This window comes from Sinohyriopsis cumingii, unplaced genomic scaffold (assembly GCF_028554795.1).
Source record: "Sinohyriopsis cumingii isolate HCF-2022 unplaced genomic scaffold, ASM2855479v2 utg001699l, whole genome shotgun sequence".
NCBI classification, from domain to species: domain Eukaryota; kingdom Metazoa; phylum Mollusca; class Bivalvia; order Unionida; family Unionidae; genus Sinohyriopsis; species Sinohyriopsis cumingii.
Window position 1 is genome coordinate 65,501 of NW_028316035.1, and position 20,032 is coordinate 85,532.

A 20,032-nucleotide genomic window follows, 5' to 3' on the forward strand; every position below is an offset into this window, starting at 1 on the left:
ACTGGCACTTTAGATATAAAATATCACTATTTTGACACGTCATTTTAAGCATCAGAGAACATTTTACATTCCACCAACCTCATTCATGAATAACAGCACAATTATAAAATCAAAGCACTCGTTGATTATTAACACAAATACTGAATAATCTCTCCTTTCAAAGACATTCAGAACCATGAATTGGTATTAACGATCATATAAAATTCAGTCGTATTTTATTACAACAATCAGCATTTTACAGAATAAAAGTCAATTACATTTTAGCAACAATTCAACGAAAGTGATATATGCACATATATACTCCGGACAATTTGTTTCATCTACATTATAAGAGATGAAAACTCTTTAGGTTGTATAATCCCACCCACCCACTCTTAAAATGTACTCTTCGAAACAAGACAATCTGGATTGATGAAAATCAGAACAAATCCTAAACTTTTCATCAAAGGCAGCATATTTTGAACAAACAGTCCTTATCGTAAACTTGATGTAGCAAAGTTAGTCACGTGTTTGTAATTATTTTCAAAATAAAAGTTATTCAGATGAAAATATCACTAAATAACTATTTGTCCTGTGAATGACTGATGCCCGGCAGTGTACAGCCACTATCGAATTCTGTTGAACGAACATTGGTTCCGGGCACCAAACTTGACTGATGTTTTGTCAAGCTGGAAGCAGATGGGGACAATTTCAATGGTGGTACTACAATTTCTTCAAAATTGATTTCATCGTTTTCATTTCCCTCATTTTCGTCATTATAAGGATAACTTGGCGGCTTGTGAATAATTAGATGCTACTGCAGCATGCGGTTGATTGAAATAGCAGTCTCAGCAAATGGCTCCAAATCCTTGGTACTGCTATTCCTAGAAATCATTGTTGGTGTAGCAAGAGAAGTAGCAGCCGGTGGGCAAGATACCCAGGGGTGGTTCAAGACCTGCTCGGTAGAATAACGCTTGCGTGGATCTCGCACCAGCAAGTGACGAATGAGGTCTTTGGCACTGTCTGAGATTACACTCCAATCGTTTTCTGGAAACTCATAAACATCATTTTTGATGCTGCTGAAAAGCAAGTCCTGGCAGTCCCGACACATCACATCACTGTTCCACCCACAACCACCTCCACAGTCGCCATAAAATGGATGGTAACCGCACAGCATGATGTACATGATTATTCCCAGGCTCCAGAGATCACATTTCTTGTCATAGGATAAGGATTCACCAAGCCAAACTTCAACAACTTCAGGAGCCATATAATCTGCTGTGCCGACTGGCGTCAGGAGATCTGGCGTGGAACACATATCCTTCTGACTTTCAACAGGCACACCACTTGCCAAGTCAAAATCACATATTCGTATCGGGAATATTTCTTTCTTTTCACACAATATGTTTTCTAGCTTTAGATCCCTGTGGACTATTCCTTTATTGTGGAGGAAATCCAAGGCTCGTGTGATGCATTTCACTATTAAACTGGCTTCTGTCTCAGTCAGATGACCCCTTCTCTCAATATTGTCAAACAAGGTTCCTCCCAACATCTTGTCAAAGACCAAATAAAATCGACCTTCTTCTTCAAAGTATTCATAAAGCTGTAAGATGTTCTCCTGACCTTGACATAAGTTGTATATTTCTATTTCTTTGAAGACTTTGCTGCTGGATCTTTTTAATGATCTTTACAGCATATTCTTTTGCTGTTGGAAATATTTATAAATGTCCTGCACTGAATCAATAGTACCATTTCCTAAGATTTCTCCTGTTGGTCTGTACAAATCATGAAATTTTGTAACAGGAATATCAGCTGCCTTTTTGTCTTGCTGTTCGGAGTCTTGGTGTATTACAATTTAAACTTGCGTTTTTAGTGGAAACTGCATCCCGTAAATTATGGCTTTCCATGTCCCTAAAATCGTTATCCATCTCTATATTCAGTCCGTTTAAAGTACCGTAATGTCAGCACCTTTTATATATGTGATCGGTTGATGACAATTAGCTTCCTGATTGGCTCGTGTCATCCTGTCGATACGACTAAAATTCAACAGTATTCAAATAAATCCCCTACTGACACTGAGTAAGCACTTAATTAGGCACTCACGGAAGTTCCTCTGGCCTCGCTGTGATGATTGATTCACACCTTGGAATGGAAGAGTACAGTTATAAAGTGGAAACAATTACTAGAACAAACGAAAACAAGAAATTTGTTTAACAAGCTTTTAGTTGATATTTATTTCTTTACAGTGCTATCACGAATAGTCATTTGCCAAAAACATAATTGATCGATGTTTTCTTATTTTATGAGAAAATATTTTCATAAAGAAATTCTTTTAAATCTTATATTTCTGTTAGTAACATGTACCATCTATCATTGATTCAACATAGATGATCGCCTGGCTAGTCTATGCAATGAAATAATGTTTCTGTCTAATATTCAATTTTCAAAAATACTTCTAAAATCTCTTTCTTTCTCTCTCTTTGTCAAATTCAAAACAACTTTTAACAAGCTTTTTTGGTTGTACAAAATCCGAAAACATCGCAGTCTTTAAGTTATATATGAAGATGTTTATTTTCCTTCAATAAATATTATTGAAAGTAGACTATAGTTATTTTCAAATGGCATCGTTAATGGTAACCGATGTGGTATCTAAAATGCATTTCTGCAAACAACTTGAAAAATGGTTCAAGATAATTGATATGCACGGGCTTCCATATATTTATAACGTCCTTTTTTTCTTCCTTGCAACCATTGCAAATTCAAGGCTTTCATACTTAAGTATTGTCGGGACTCCAGCAGTGTCCAGGAGTTGTCTTTCACTGAATAATACTATGTATCTAGCTTATAGCCATACGATTTTTATTTTAATAATAAACAAAAACTTATTCAAGATAAATGAAAACTTTTTATACAAGTATATGAGAACAAACAATTTCACATGCGCTTGATATAATTTCGATGATCGTATGAATTAGAGGTCTTTCTTTTTTATTTAACGCTCCCATTAACCCTGTTTCGTCAGACAAAGCACGCGGTCCAAAGATGATCAATTTGTTTCATGGTATGATAAAAACTATATAAATGAAGTACTCTTGTGCACCTTAAAACATATCTAATCGTTTGGCTTTCATTATTGATGTTACATAATCAACTAAAACTTTATTTATATATATTGCTGTCATTAATCTCATTTGTAATTTAGAGGTTATTTTGCGTCGATGCCCAAAAATGTATCCCTTATTGCACCAGTAATTCTATAACGGTCAGTTGCTGTTTGCGGACAACGCAGTATTGTGTGGATTTAGAATCAGTGTATTGACCATACAAATGGCAAGGCGGAATCATACGTATACTATGTTTTTTAAAGGCCATCTCGCCAGTGATCCAAACGTCATGTAGGTGAATAAACATCACGCTTTGTTAAAAGCAGACGAGATAGCTTCCCATCTCTTCCGTATTCCATCCCAATATAGATTCCGATTACTAGTCTCCGATTGTGCTTACATAGGTATCGGTACAAATAAATGTATACGGCCTCCCAGGTATATTGGGTATTATCTGTAAAGTGCCTTATTCTAAAAGGGGTTCGTTACAGTGAAAATTAGGAGTATTCGTCCATGAATCAAAGGATGACGCTTCTAACCTGTAACAATATAACACAAGGGAAGACACGAGTCCCCACCGCTCGGTAGGTCCGACTCTGTTAGTTTATCCTAATAGCGTCTGCTAATCTCCAACGTAAGCCAGTCGTAATCAAGAAGAGTTCATTTTTCACGATTGACCGAAAGGTAAGATCCGAAAAACTGCGCACTCGATGTTGTTCGGATCTTACCTTTCGTTCACTGGTGAAATCCAAGACTATTCGAATGCAAACGGCACTGCCTGCCATTAGTTGTCCAAACGTCAAAATCGGCGAACAATTATTGAATTTTCTCCAAGATGTCTCATACTGAACGAAGTGTGCCGAGCAGTTTTGAAAATTGAACTATTCTTGATTACCACTGGCTGAAGGTGGAAATTAGCAGACGCAATTAGGATAAACTAGCATGGTTGGAACTACCGATAGGTGCGAACTCGTGTCTTTTACTTGTATTATATTGTTACAGGATTGAACATTCATACCCTGATTCAATGGCGGATACTCCTAAGTTTTCTTCGTAACGAACAACTGTGCCTTATTCTACTTAAAATATATATTGTGTGTTTGTGATGCAAATAGCATAGTCCCAGTCCCAATTCATTTTGCGGTTTATATAAGAAGATCCCGTTGGATATAACGTATTCTACGGATCCATATAAACAGAATAATTTATATTTCAATCTCAATTCATAAAATAATCCTGGTCTCAGTTTTGGTTAAGACCCTACAAAAATATTATATCAACGACAACTACAAAGTCACCTTCTTGAACCCAAAATAACCAAATTATATGACTTAAACTCCCCCAATATTTCAACAACAAAAAAACACCTGCAAAATAAATTCCTATACACCATCACTAGATATGTGTGTTTTAAAATCATACACGACATTTTACCTGTAAAACACATATTTTTTAAAAATATTCCCTAATTCAAGTTATGCACTTTTTTTTGCGGTGGGACTGAAATCACTGACCATTTAATTTTCGAATGCAATTTAATACTCGCTTTACAACAGCTCATAATTAAATGGCTGAAAAAAACTCTCGAAACTCCTTCGGTACTTTTTACATTCCTTAAATTTGGTCTTATCCTAAGTTTCTTCTATGGGGCCTTGTTTCCGGAACCTGAAATCGCGGACTTGTGGCTTTTATTATGCGCTGGATACAAATATGCTATATGGATTAAATGTATCCATGCATATTATCATAAAGAAGTGGTAACCAGTAACACCTTGCTATTCTTCTTTCTCTCTTGCCTAAAATGTAGAATCAGAGCTGACATTTCCAGACTTAACCTTCTTCACTTTATTGACAAATGGTGTCTAGCTGGGTTATTATGTTCTCTTTAAATTTGTTAAATAGTAAGTGGCATAAGTCTAGAATAATACTCACTACTTACCTTTTTCTTTAAATATATCCAATTATGTATCCTTTTCTAATCTCCTGATTCTTTAGTACACCGTCTTTTTGCCTGCATGTTTCAACCCACGTTTACCGGTCAACACGTTAATTCAAGAATACCCCAAGCCGCACGTGTTAACACTATCTCTTCTTTTCGCACGAGCTTTTTCTGTACTTTACCTTGTCTATCCTTTTAACATGACCTTTCACGCTTATACAATTTTGTATACACTTTGTATTTCAATCAATACTATATCTCTAAATTTAAAACTTGAATAGTAATTTCATTTGTTTTAAATTCTATGTAAAGTTATTATGTTAATTGATAAGTAGACGTAAAATAATTTATTATTATAAATTCCTCGCCTATACGTTAGCTAGAAACTTACGTATTATGTAAAATTAGTATAAGCGTTTTACAACGTATGTATGAGCAGTAAGTGTGTGTGTGTGTGTGTAAGTATGTGTGTGTATATGAGGGTACGGGTGAGCGGATATGTCTAATATGGGTGCATATAGGAGTATCTGTGTCACTTGCACATTTCAACATGTACATATTAAATAAGGATTTCATGAAAAGAAAAGAATGTTTATCATTGGTTCTATCAAATCTATTTTTGTGTTACATAATCAATTTGGCAATAAATGTAGGTCTTATAGGCTTGTAAGAATTCCATTAGGTTTAGAGAACCTATGACCAAATTTCTATCTGTTCCTCAACTTTCTTTAATATTTGGTTGTAATTAAGTTGGTCTAAATTCTTTCCATAAAATATTCCTAAAGCCTTCACTTGTTGTTTGATTCAATTTGGGGGAGCTCCTGGGTCATTTGCCCGCCAATTTCCAATTAATTGCTATTATTTTCAATATTCTTATATAATGTTTCAATTGCAATAACATATAGTAAAATTGACAGTGGAAAATTTGTGTGTTGAGGGCTCTCAACCTCCTCACTCTCGCTCACTATTATTTTAGACTCGATGAGCGGATTTGTTTTATGCTAGAAACTTGGTTCTTCCATAAATAAATATGGGGTGGTAGGTTTTTGTGTTTCGTTTGCTTTGTTGTTTTCCTTTTTTACCCTTTGCCCCCTTCTTCTCACGTGCACTCGTATTTGTATAACTAGTCCATTATGTGGACGTGGATTGAGAAGTTTTAGGACCGTTTGAGCTTCCAACCTCAATTTCGCACTGCATACCCAGTATGACCTGGTTCGATGTTGCGGCATTTCAGTGGGGTGGGTTTCCTGAGATCTGTTCCATCTCTCCCCCAGGATCTGGAACCCTCTGACGATCATAGGCCATTTCATCAATCATTACTGAGTTTTGAGGCATGTTTTCTTGTTGTTGTACCGGTTATGGACAATCCGTTGGTGGAAGGCCCGTGGTACCACACCTGCTACAGTTACGAAACTGATGGCATCATCTATACCATGATTTGATACCAAATCCCATAATGTATGTAAAAAGAGGCACCCTCCTGGCGTCCTCCGACATGTACAGCAGCCTAACTCATGTAAATACTGAAGGAAAGCCCCAGACGGTGGTCATCCTTTCCTTCAAAACTTTTGCTCCAAACTTTTGTTCTACTTTGATCCTTAACTCTCAGTTTGGGATCTCTAAGGGAAGACCAGAAAAGTGAATTTCAGTTAGTTTTCCCCAAGACCCCTTGATTAAAAGTATAATGTCCTTAAAGCAGCGGAGCTTGTGAGAATTACCAATTACAGGTGGTTTCTATATCTCACCCGTAGCACTGCATGCAAACATTGTTGTGTGGAAAGACAAACTATACTTAAATATATGTATGCAATGATAATTATCTGCCGAAAATCATTTGAGTGAATCTGAGTTTTAGAAAACTTCTTTGTCGGTCTGCATCCTCAAAGCATCAAAAGCGATATCATGTCTGTTTAATAAAGCTCTGATAGTTTAGTTTTTAAAAGAACAAGTAAACAATATTCTGTTCATCATGTCTACAAAAGAATAGCATCAATCACAAGTAGATAATCAACACATAAGCACGGTATTTAGTAAATGGCTCACCAATAAACATGTAATTATTTATTCAATGTAATTAGCCATAACAGTTAGTTCCTTTGAATCGTGCAAACATTTCAGATTATCCTATTGTCAGACTTAATCCATGTCGCCGCTTGTGTCAAGTGTTGTTTTAAGCACGTATGCCTTGGGGACATTTTCCGAATCCTTATTTCACAGCTCAAACCACAACACTACCAATTAAACGGAACAAATCTGTTTAAGCGTGAGTCAGAAATTTAGTAGCTACATATATTTCCCAAGTATCAAATGAGTTTCGATTTATTGGGTATGTTAAAACTAAAAATTGAAATTTGGGGTAGAAATTTGTACATGTGTACATAGCTGAGTTGTTTCGTTTCTTCTAATATAATTTTTCTGATAGATAGATAGACAGTGAGAGAGATTATTGAAAATTACAAATCACATCTAATACAAAATTTAATTTCACAAAGGAAAACAATATTTCATAGAAATGCGACTTTTTATTAAAAAAAATTGCAATTCTCCAATATATCTATTTGTTATAACTTACAAGTGTCCGATAAATGAGAATGAAATATAATTGCGAAATACACTGAAGAAAAAATCAAGATGCTAGTATGAATTTAGTTAATGAAGAAATATTAGAAATCAAACTGAGTAAGATTTACATATTAACACCTGGTGATATACTGGCACTTTAGATATAAAATATCACTATTTTGACACGTCATTTTAAGCATCAGAGAACATTTTACATTCCACCAACCTCATTCATGAATAACAGCACAATTATAAAATCAAAGCACTCGTTGATTATTAACACAAATACTGAATAATCTCTCCTTTCAAAGACATTCAGAACCATGAATTGGTATTAACGATCATATAAAATTCAGTCGTATTTTATTACAACAATCAGCATTTTACAGAATAAAAGTCAATTACATTTTAGCAACAATTCAACGAAAGTGATATATGCACATATATACTCCGGACAATTTGTTTCATCTACATTATAAGAGATGAAAACTCTTTAGGTTGTATAATCCCACCCACCCACTCTTAAAATGTACTCTTCGAAACAAGACAATCTGGATTGATGAAAATCAGAACAAATCCTAAACTTTTCATCAAAGGCAGCATATTTTGAACAAACAGTCCTTATCGTAAACTTGATGTAGCAAAGTTAGTCACGTGTTTGTAATTATTTTCAAAATAAAAGTTATTCAGATGAAAATATCACTAAATAACTATTTGTCCTGTGAATGACTGATGCCCGGCAGTGTACAGCCACTATCGAATTCTGTTGAACGAACATTGGTTCCGGGCACCAAACTTGACTGATGTTTTGTCAAGCTGGAAGCAGATGGGGACAATTTCAATGGTGGTACTACAATTTCTTCAAAATTGATTTCATCGTTTTCATTTCCCTCATTTTCGTCATTATAAGGATAACTTGGCGGCTTGTGAATAATTAGATGCTGCTGCAGCATGCGGTTGATTGAAATAGCAGTCTCAGCAAATGGCTCCAAATCCTTGGTACTGCTATTCCTAGAAAGCATTGTTGGTGTAGCAAGAGAAGTAGCAGCCGGTGGGCAAGATACCCAGGGGTGGTTCAAGACCTGCTCGGTAGAATAACGCTTGCGTGGATCTCGCACCAGCAAGTGACGAATGAGGTCTTTGGCACTGTCTGAGATTACACTCCAATCGTTTTCTGGAAACTCATAAACATCATTTTTGATGCTGCTGAAAAGCAAGTCCTGGCAGTCCCGACACATCACATCACTGTTCCACCCACAACCACCTCCACAGTCGCCATAAAATGGATGGTAACCGCACAGCATGATGTACATGATTATTCCCAGGCTCCAGAGATCACATTTCTTGTCATAGGATAAGGATTCACCAAGCCAAACTTCAACAACTTCAGGAGCCATATAATCTGCTGTGCCGACTGGCGTCAGGAGATCTGGCGTGGAACACATATCCTTCTGACTTTCAACAGGCACACCACTTGCCAAGTCAAAATCACATATTCGTATCGGGAATATTTCTTTCTTTTCACACAATATGTTTTCTAGCTTTAGATCCCTGTGGACTATTCCTTTATTGTGGAGGAAATCCAAGGCTCGTGTGATGCATTTCACTATTAAACTGGCTTCTGTCTCAGTCAGATGACCCCTTCTCTCAATATTGTCAAACAAGGTTCCTCCCAACATCTTGTCAAAGACCAAATAAAATCGACCTTCTTCTTCAAAGTATTCATAAAGCTGTAAGATGTTCTCCTGACCTTGACATAAGTTGTATATTTCTATTTCTTTGAAGACTTTGCTGCTGGATCGGATCGTGTTGTTTTTAATGATCTTTACAGCATATTCTTTGCTGTTGGAAATATTTATAAATGTCTGCACTGAATCAATAGTACCATTTCCTAAGATTTCTCCTGTTGGTCTGTACAAATCATGAAATTTTGTAACAGGAATATCAGCTGCCCTTTTTGTCTTCTTTCGGAGTCTTGGTGTATTACAATTTAAACTTGCGTTTTTCTCTGCATCCCGTAAATTATGGCTTTCCATGTCCCTAAAATCGTTATCCATCTCTATATTCAGTCCGTTTAAAGTACCGTAATGTCAGCACCTTTTATATATGTGATCGGTTGATGACAATTAGCTTCCTGATTGGCTCGTGTCATCCTGTCGATACGACTAAAATTCAACAGTATTCAAATAAATCCCCTACTGACACTGAGTAAGCACTTAATTAGGCACTCACGGAAGTTCCTCTGGCCTCGCTGTGATGATTGATTCACACCTTGGAATGGAAGAGTACAGTTATAAAGTGGAAACAATTACTAGAACAAACGAAAACAAGAAATTTGTTTAACAAGCTTTTAGTTGATATTTATTTCTTTACAGTGCTATCACGAATAGTCATTTGCCAAAAACATAATTGATCGATGTTTTCTTATTTTATGAGAAAATATTTTCATAAAGAAATTCTTTTAAATCTTATATTTCTGTTAGTAACATGTACCATCTATCATTGATTCAACATAGATGATCGCCTGGCTAGTCTATGCAATGAAATAATGTTTCTGTCTAATATTCAATTTCAAAAATACTTCTAAAATCTCTTTCTTTCTCTCTCTTTGTCAAATTCAAAACAACTTTTAACAAGCTTTTTGGTTGTACAAAATCCGAAAACATCGCAGTCTTTAAGTTATATATGAAGATGTTTATTTTCCTTCAATAAATATTATTGAAAGTAGACTATAGTTATTTTCAAATGGCATCGTTAATGGTAACCGATGTGGTATCTAAAATGCATTTCTGCAAACAACTTGAAAAATGGTTCAAGATAATTGATATGCACGGGCTTCCATATATTTATAACGTCCTTTTTTTCTTCCTTGCAACCATTGCAAATTCAAGGCTTTCATACTTAAGTATTGTCGGGACTCCAGCAGTGTCCAGGAGTTGTCTTTCACTGAATAATACTATGTATCTAGCTTATAGCCATACGATTTTTATTTTAATAATAAACAAAAACTTATTCAAGATAAATGAAAACTTTTTATACAAGTATATGAGAACAAACAATTTCACATGCGCTTGATATAATTTCGATGATCGTATGAATTAGAGGTCTTTCTTTTTTATTTAACGCTCCCATTAACCCTGTTTCGTCAGACAAAGCACGCGGTCCAAAGATGATCAATTTGTTTCATGGTATGATAAAAACTATATAAATGAAGTACTCTTGTGCACCTTAAAACATATCTAATCGTTTGGCTTTCATTATTGATGTTACATAATCAACTAAAACTTTATTTATATATATTGCTGTCATTAATCTCATTTGTAATTTAGAGGTTATTTTGCGTCGATGCCCAAAAATGTATCCCTTATTGCACCAGTAATTCTATAACGGTCAGTTGCTGTTTGCGGACAACGCAGTATTGTGTGGATTTAGAATCAGTGTATTGACCATACAAATGGCAAGGCGGAATCATACGTATACTATGTTTTTTAAAGGCCATCTCGCCAGTGATCCAAACGTCATGTAGGTGAATAAACATCACGCTTTGTTAAAAGCAGACGAGATAGCTTCCCATCTCTTCCGTATTCCATCCCAATATAGATTCCGATTACTAGTCTCCGATTGTGCTTACATAGGTATCGGTACAAATAAATGTATACGGCCTCCCAGGTATATTGGGTATTATCTGTAAAGTGCCTTATTCTAAAAGGGGTTCGTTACAGTGAAAATTAGGAGTATTCGTCCATGAATCAAAGGATGACGCTTCTAACCTGTAACAATATAACACAAGGGAAGACACGAGTCCCCACCGCTCGGTAGGTCCGACTCTGTTAGTTTATCCTAATAGCGTCTGCTAATCTCCAACGTAAGCCAGTCGTAATCAAGAAGAGTTCATTTTTCACGATTGACCGAAAGGTAAGATCCGAAAAACTGCGCACTCGATGTTGTTCGGATCTTACCTTTCGTTCACTGGTGAAATCCAAGACTATTCGAATGCAAACGGCACTGCCTGCCATTAGTTGTCCAAACGTCAAAATCGGCGAACAATTATTGAATTTTCTCCAAGATGTCTCATACTGAACGAAGTGTGCCGAGCAGTTTTGAAAATTGAACTATTCTTGATTACCACTGGCTGAAGGTGGAAATTAGCAGACGCAATTAGGATAAACTAGCATGGTTGGAACTACCGATAGGTGCGAACTCGTGTCTTTTACTTGTATTATATTGTTACAGGATTGAACATTCATACCCTGATTCAATGGCGGATACTCCTAAGTTTTCTTCGTAACGAACAACTGTGCCTTATTCTACTTAAAATATATATTGTGTGTTTGTGATGCAAATAGCATAGTCCCAGTCCCAATTCATTTTGCGGTTTATATAAGAAGATCCCGTTGGATATAACGTATTCTACGGATCCATATAAACAGAATAATTTATATTTCAATCTCAATTCATAAAATAATCCTGGTCTCAGTTTTGGTTAAGACCCTACAAAAATATTATATCAACGACAACTACAAAGTCACCTTCTTGAACCCAAAATAACCAAATTATATGACTTAAACTCCCCCAATATTTCAACAACAAAAAACACCTGCAAAATAAATTCCTATACACCATCACTAGATATGTGTGTTTTAAAATCATACACGACATTTTACCTGTAAAACACATATTTTTTAAAAATATTCCCTAATTCAAGTTATGCACTTTTTTTTGCGGTGGGACTGAAATCACTGACCATTTAATTTTCGAATGCAATTTAATACTCGCTTTACAACAGCTCATAATTAAATGGCTGAAAAAAACTCTCGAAACTCCTTCGGTACTTTTTACATTCCTTAAATTTGGTCTTATCCTAAGTTTCTTCTATGGGGCCTTGTTTCCGGAACCTGAAATCGCGGACTTGTGGCTTTTATTATGCGCTGGATACAAATATGCTATATGGATTAAATGTATCCATGCATATTATCATAAAGAAGTGGTAACCAGTAACACCTTGCTATTCTTCTTTCTCTCTTGCCTAAAATGTAGAATCAGAGCTGACATTTCCAGACTTAACCTTCTTCACTTTATTGACAAATGGTGTCTAGCTGGGTTATTATGTTCTCTTTAAATTTGTTAAATAGTAAGTGGCATAAGTCTAGAATAATACTCACTACTTACCTTTTTCTTTAAATATATCCAATTATGTATCCTTTTCTAATCTCCTGATTCTTTAGTACACCGTCTTTTTGCCTGCATGTTTCAACCCACGTTTACCGGTCAACACGTTAATTCAAGAATACCCCAAGCCGCACGTGTTAACACTATCTCTTCTTTTCGCACGAGCTTTTTCTGTACTTTACCTTGTCTATCCTTTTAACATGACCTTTCACGCTTATACAATTTTGTATACACTTTGTATTTCAATCAATACTATATCTCTAAATTTAAAACTTGAATAGTAATTTCATTTGTTTTAAATTCTATGTAAAGTTATTATGTTAATTGATAAGTAGACGTAAAATAATTTATTATTATAAATTCCTCGCCTATACGTTAGCTAGAAACTTACGTATTATGTAAAATTAGTATAAGCGTTTTACAACGTATGTATGAGCAGTAAGTGTGTGTGTGTGTGTGTAAGTATGTGTGTGTATATGAGGGTACGGGTGAGCGGATATGTCTAATATGGGTGCATATAGGAGTATCTGTGTCACTTGCACATTTCAACATGTACATATTAAATAAGGATTTCATGAAAAGAAAAGAATGTTTATCATTGGTTCTATCAAATCTATTTTTGTGTTACATAATCAATTTGGCAATAAATGTAGGTCTTATAGGCTTGTAAGAATTCCATTAGGTTTAGAGAACCTATGACCAAATTTCTATCTGTTCCTCAACTTTCTTTAATATTTGGTTGTAATTAAGTTGGTCTAAATTCTTTCCATAAAATATTCCTAAAGCCTTCACTTGTTGTTTGATTCAATTTGGGGGAGCTCCTGGGTCATTTGCCCGCCAATTTCCAATTAATTGCTATTATTTTCAATATTCTTATATAATGTTTCAATTGCAATAACATATAGTAAAATTGACAGTGGAAAATTTGTGTGTTGAGGGCTCTCAACCTCCTCACTCTCGTTCACTATTATTTTAGACTCGATGAGCGGATTTGTTTTATGCTAGAAACTTGGTTCTTCCATAAATAAATATGGGGTGGTAGGTTTTTGTGTTTCGTTTGCTTTGTTGTTTTCCTTTTTTACCCTTTGCCCCCTTCTTCTCACGTGCACTCGTATTTGTATAACTAGTCCATTATGTGGACGTGGATTGAGAAGTTTTAGGACCGTTTGAGCTTCCAACCTCAATTTCGCACTGCATACCCAGTATGACCTGGTTCGATGTTGCGGCATTTCAGTGGGGTGGGTTTCCTGAGATCTGTTCCATCTCTCCCCCAGGATCTGGAACCCTCTGACGATCATAGGCCATTTCATCAATCATTACTGAGTTTTGAGGCATGTTTTCTTGTTGTTGTACCGGTTATGGACAATCCGTTGGTGGGAGGCCCGTGGTACCACACCTGCTACAGTTACGAAACTGATGGCATCATCTATACCATGATTTGATACCAAATCCCATAATGTATGTAAAAAGAGGCACCCTCCTGGCGTCCTCCGACATGTACAGCAGCCTAACTCATGTAAATACTGAAGGAAAGCCCCAGACGGTGGTCATCCTTTCCTTCAAAACTTTTGCTCCAAACTTTTGTTCTACTTTGAGCCTTAACTCTCAGTTTGGGATCTCTAAGGGAAGACCAGAAAAGTGAATTTCAGTTAGTTTTCCCCAAGACCCCTTGATTAAAAGTATAATGTCCTTAAAGCAGCGGAGCTTGTGAGAATTACCAATTACAGGTGGTTTCTATATCTCACCCGTAGCACTGCATGCAAACATTGTTGTGTGGAAAGACAAACTATACTTAAATATATGTATGCAATGATAATTATCTGCCGAAAATCATTTGAGTGAATCTGAGTTTTAGAAAACTTCTTTGTCGGTCTGCATCCTCAAAGCATCAAAAGCGATATCATGTCTGTTTAATAAAGCTCTGATAGTTTAGTTTTTAAAAGAACAAGTAAACAATATTCTGTTCATCATGTCTACAAAAGAATAGCATCAATCACAAGTAGATAATCAACACATAAGCACGGTATTTAGTAAATGGCTCACCAATAAACATGTAATTATTTATTCAATGTAATTAGCCATAACAGTTAGTTCCTTTGAATCGTGCAAACATTTCAGATTATCCTATTGTCAGACTTAATCCATGTCGCCGCTTGTGTCAAGTGTTGTTTTAAGCACGTATGCCTTGGGGACATTTTCCGAATCCTTATTTCACAGCTCAAACCACAACACTACCAATTAAACGGAACAAATCTGTTTAAGCGTGAGTCAGAAATTTAGTAGCTACATATATTTCCCAAGTATCAAATGAGTTTCGATTTATTGGGTATGTTAAAACTAAAAATTGAAATTTGGGGTAGAAATTTGTACATGTGTACATAGCTGAGTTGTTTCGTTTCTTCTAATATAATTTTTCTGATAGATAGATAGACAGAGAGAGAGATTATTGAAAATTACAAATCACATCTAATACAAAATTTAATTTCACAAAGGAAAACAATATTTCATAGAAATGGGACTTTTTATTAAAAAATGCAATTCTCCAATATATCTATTTGTTATAACTTACAAGTGTCCGATAAATGAGAATGAAATATAATTGCGAAATACACTGAAGAAAAAAATCAAGATGCTAGTATGAATTTAGTTAATGAAGAAATATTAGAAATCAAACTGAGTAAGATTTACATATTAACACCTGGTGATATACTGGCACTTTAGATATAAAATATCACTATTTTGACACGTCATTTTAAGCATCAGAGAACATTTTACATTCCACCAACCTCATTCATGAATAACAGCACAATTATAAAATCAAAGCACTCGTTGATTATTAACACAAATACTGAATAATCTCTCCTTTCAAAGACATTCAGAACCATGAATTGGTATTAACGATCATATAAAATTCAGTCGTATTTTATTACAACAATCAGCATTTTACAGAATAAAAGTCAATTACAATTTAGCAACAATTCAACGAAAGTGATATATGCACATATATACTCCGGACAATTTGTTTCATCTACATTATAAGAGATGAAAACTCTTTAGGTTGTATAATCCCACCCACCCACTCTTAAAATGTACTCTTCGAAACAAGACAATCTGGATTGATGAAAATCAGAACAAATCCTAAACTTTTCATCAAAGGCAGCATATTTTGAATAATCAGTCCTTATCGTAAACTTGATGTAGCAAAGTTAGTCACGTGTTTGTAATTATTTTCAAAATAAAAGTTATTCAGATGAAAATATCACTAAATAACTATTCGTCCTGTGAATGACTGATGCCCGGCAGTGTACAGCCACTATCGAATTCTGTTGAACGAACATTGGTTCCGGGCACCAAACTTGACTGATGTTTTGTCAAGCTGGAAGCAGATGGGGACAATTTTAATGGTGGTACTACAATTTCTTCAAAATTGATTTCATCGTTTTCATTTCCCTCATTTTCGTCATTATAAGGATAACTTGGCGGCTTGTGAATAATTAGATGCTGCTGCAGCATGCGGTTGATTGAAATAGCAGTCTCAGCAAATGGCTCCAAATCCTTGGTACTGCTATTCCTAGAAAGCATTGTTGGTGTAGCAAGAGAAGTAGCAGCCGGTGGGCAAGATACCCAGGGGTGGTTCAAGACCTGCTCGGTAGAATAACGCTTGCGTGGATCTCGCACCAGCAAGTGACGAATGAGGTCTTTGGCACTGTCTGAGATTACACTCCAATCGTTTTCTGGAAACTCATAAACATCATTTTTGATGCTGCTGAAAAGCATGTCCTGGCAGTCCCGACACATCACATCACTGTTCCACCCACAACCACCTCCACAGTCGCCATAAAATGGATGGTAACCGCACAGCATGATGTACATGATTATTCCCAGGCTCCAGAGATCACATTTCTTGTCATAGGATAAGGATTCACCAAGCCAAACTTTAACAACTTCAGGAGCCATATAATCTGCTGTGCCGACTGGCGTCAGGAGATCTGGCGTGGAACACATATCCTTCTGACTTTCAACAGGCACACCACTTGCCAAGTCAAAATCACATATTCGTATCGGGAATATTTCTTTCTTTTCACACAATATGTCTTCTAGCTTTAGATCCCTGTGGACTATTCCTTTATTGTGGAGGAAATCCAAGGCTCGTGTGATGCATTTCACTATTAAACTGGCTTCTGTCTCAGTCAGATGACCCCTTCTCTCAATATTGTCAAACAAGGTTCCTCCCAACATCTTGTCAAAGACCAAATAAAATCGACCTTCTTCTTCAAAGTATTCATAAAGCTGTAAGATGTTCTCCTGACCTTGACATAAGTTGTATATTTCTATTTCTTTGAAGACTTTGCTGCTGGATCGGATCGTGTTGTTTTTAATGATCTTTACAGCATATTCTTTGCTGTTGGAAATATTTATAAATGTCTGCACTGAATCAATAGTACCATTTCCTAAGATTTCTCCTGTTGGTCTGTACAAATCATGAAATTTTGTAACAGGAATATCAGCTGCCCTTTTTGTCTTCTTTAGGAGTCTTGGTGTATTACGATTTAAACTTGCGTTTTTCTCTGCATCCCGTAAATTATGGCTTTCCATGTCCTTAAAATCGTTATCCATCTCTATATTCAGTCCGTTTAAAGTACCGTAATGTCAGCACCTTTTATATATGTGATCGGTTGATGACAATTAGCTTCCTGATTGGCTCGTGTCATCCTGTCGATACGACTAAAATTCAACAGTATTCAAATAAATCCCCTACTGACACTGAGTAAGCACTTAATTAGGCACTCACGGAAGTTCCTCTGGCCTCGCTGTGATGATTGATTCACACCTTGGAATGGAAGAGTACATATCACAGTTATAAAGTGGAAACAATTACTAGAACAAACGAAAACAAGAAATTTGTTTAACAAGCTTTTAGTTGATATTTATTTCTTTACAGTGCTATCACGAATAGTCATTTGCCAAAAACATAATTGATCGATGTTTTCTTATTTTATGAGAAAATATTTTCATAAAGAAATTCTTTTAAATCTTATATTTCTGTTAGTAACATGTACCATCTATCATTGATTCAACATAGATGATCGCCTGGCTAGTCTATGCAATGAAATAATGTTTCTGTCTAATATTCAATTTCAAAAATACTTCTAAAATCTCTTTCTTTCTCTCTCTTTGTCAAATTCAAAACAACTTTTAACAAGCTTTTTGGTTGTACAAAATCCGAAAACATCGCAGTCTTTAAGTTATATATGAAGATGTTTATTTTCCTTCAATAAATATTATTGAAAGTAGACTATAGTTATTTTCAAATGGCATCGTTAATGGTAACCGATGTGGTATCTAAAATGCATTTCTGCAAACAACTTGAAAAATGGTTCATGATAATTGATATGCACGGGCTTCCATAAATTTATAACGTCCTTTTTTTCTTCCTTGTAACCATTGCAAATTCAAGGCTTTCATACTTAAGTATTGTCGGGACTCCAGCAGTGTCCAGGAGTTGTCTTTCACTGAATAATCCTATGTATCTAGCTTATATCCATACGATTTTTATTTTAATAATAAACAAAAACTTATTCAAGATAAATTAAAACTTTTTATACAAGTATATGAGAACAAACAATTTCACATGCGCTTGATATAATTTCGATGATCGTATGAATTAGAGGTCTTTCTTTTTTATTTAACGCTCCCATTAACCCTGTTTCGTCAGACAAAGCACGCGGTCCAAAGATGATCAATTTGTTTCATGGTATGATAAAAACTATATAAATGAAGTACTCTTGTGCACCTTAAAACATATCTAATCGTTTGGCTTTCATTATTGATGTTACATAATCAACTAAAACTTTATTTATATATATTGCTGTCATTAATCTCATTTGTAATTTAGAGGTTATTTTGCGTCGATGCCCAAAAATGTATCCCTTATTGCACCAGTAATTCTATAACGGTCAGTTGCTGTTTGCGGACAACGCAGTATTGTGTGGATTTAGAATCAGTGTATTGACCATACAAATGGCAAGGCGGAATCATACGTATACTATGTTTTTTAAAGGCCATCTCGCCAGTGATCCAAACGTCATGTAGGTGAATAAACATCACGCTTTGTTAAAAGCAGACGAGATAGCTTCCCATCTCTTCCGTATTCCATCCCAATATAGATTCCGATTACTAGTCTCCGATTGTGCTTACATAGGTATCGGTACAAATAAATGTATACGGCCTCCCAGGTATACTGGGTATTATCTGTAAAGTGCCTTATTCTAAAGGGGTTCATTACAGTGAAAATTAGGAGTATTCGTCCATGAATCAAAGGATGACGCTTCTAACCTGTAACAATATAACACAAGGGAAGACACGAGTCCCCACCGCTCGGTAGGTCCGACTCTGTTAGTTTATCCTAATAGCGTCTGCTAATCTCCAACGTAAGCCAGTCGTAATCAAGAAGAGTTCATTTTTCACGATTGACCGAAAGGTAAGATCCGAAAAACTGCGCACTCGATGTTGTTCGGATCTTACCTTTCGTTCACTGGTGAAATCCAAGACTATTCGAATGCAAACGGCACTGCCTGCCATTAGTTGTCCAAACGTCAAAATCGGCGAACAATTATTGAATTTTCTCCAAGATGTCTCATACTGAACGAAGTGTGCCGAGCAGTTTTGAAAATTGAACTATTCTTGATTACCACTGGCTGAAGGTGGAAATTAGCAGACGCAATTAAGATAAACTAGCATGGTTGGAACTACCGATAGGTGCGAACTCGTGTCTTTTTCTTGTATTATATTGTTCCAGGATTGAACATTCATACCCTGATTCAATGACGGATACTCCTAAGTTTTCTTCGTAACGAACAACTGTGCCTTATTCTACTTAAAATATATATTGTGTGTTTGTGATGCAAATAGCATAGTCCCAGTCCCACTTCATTTTGCGGTTTATATAAGAAGATCCCGTTGGATATAACGTATTCTACGGATCCATATAAACAGAATAATTTATATTTCAATCTCAATTCATAAAATAATCCTGGTCTCAGTTTTGGTTAAGACCCTACAAAAATATTATATCAACGACAACTACAAAGTCACCTTCTTGAACCCAAAATAACCAAATTATATGACTTAAACTCCCCCAATATTTCAACAACAAAAAACACCTGCAAAATAAATTCCTATACACCATCACTAGATATGTGTGTTTTAAAATCATACACGACATTTTACCTGTAAAACACATATTTTTTAAAAATATTCCCTAATTCAAGTTATGCAC

General features: G+C 35.6%; 1 protein-coding gene and 2 pseudogenes across 1 annotated transcript; all 3 read right to left on the bottom strand.

Moving 5' to 3' along the window:
* Positions 1–793: 793 nt before the first annotated feature.
* Positions 794–1,531, bottom strand: LOC149771731 (MAP kinase-interacting serine/threonine-protein kinase 1-like). The gene has a single exon (XM_089948172.1). It carries the CDS (start codon positions 1,529–1,531, stop codon positions 794–796), a length of 738 nt encoding a protein of 245 aa, XP_089804298.1.
* A 6,763-nt stretch (positions 1,532–8,294) lies between these two features.
* On the bottom strand, positions 8,295–9,641 carry LOC149771732 (MAP kinase-interacting serine/threonine-protein kinase 1 pseudogene; annotated as a pseudogene).
* A 6,382-nt stretch (positions 9,642–16,023) lies between these two features.
* On the bottom strand, positions 16,024–16,992 carry LOC149771733 (MAP kinase-interacting serine/threonine-protein kinase 1 pseudogene; annotated as a pseudogene).
* Between the last annotated feature and the right edge of the window lie 3,040 nt (positions 16,993–20,032).

Coding starts and splice junctions, on each gene's coding strand:
- LOC149771731 (XM_089948172.1), bottom strand. CDS start 1,531: ATGTTGGGAGGAACCTTGTTTGACAATATTGAGAGAAGGGGTCATCTG.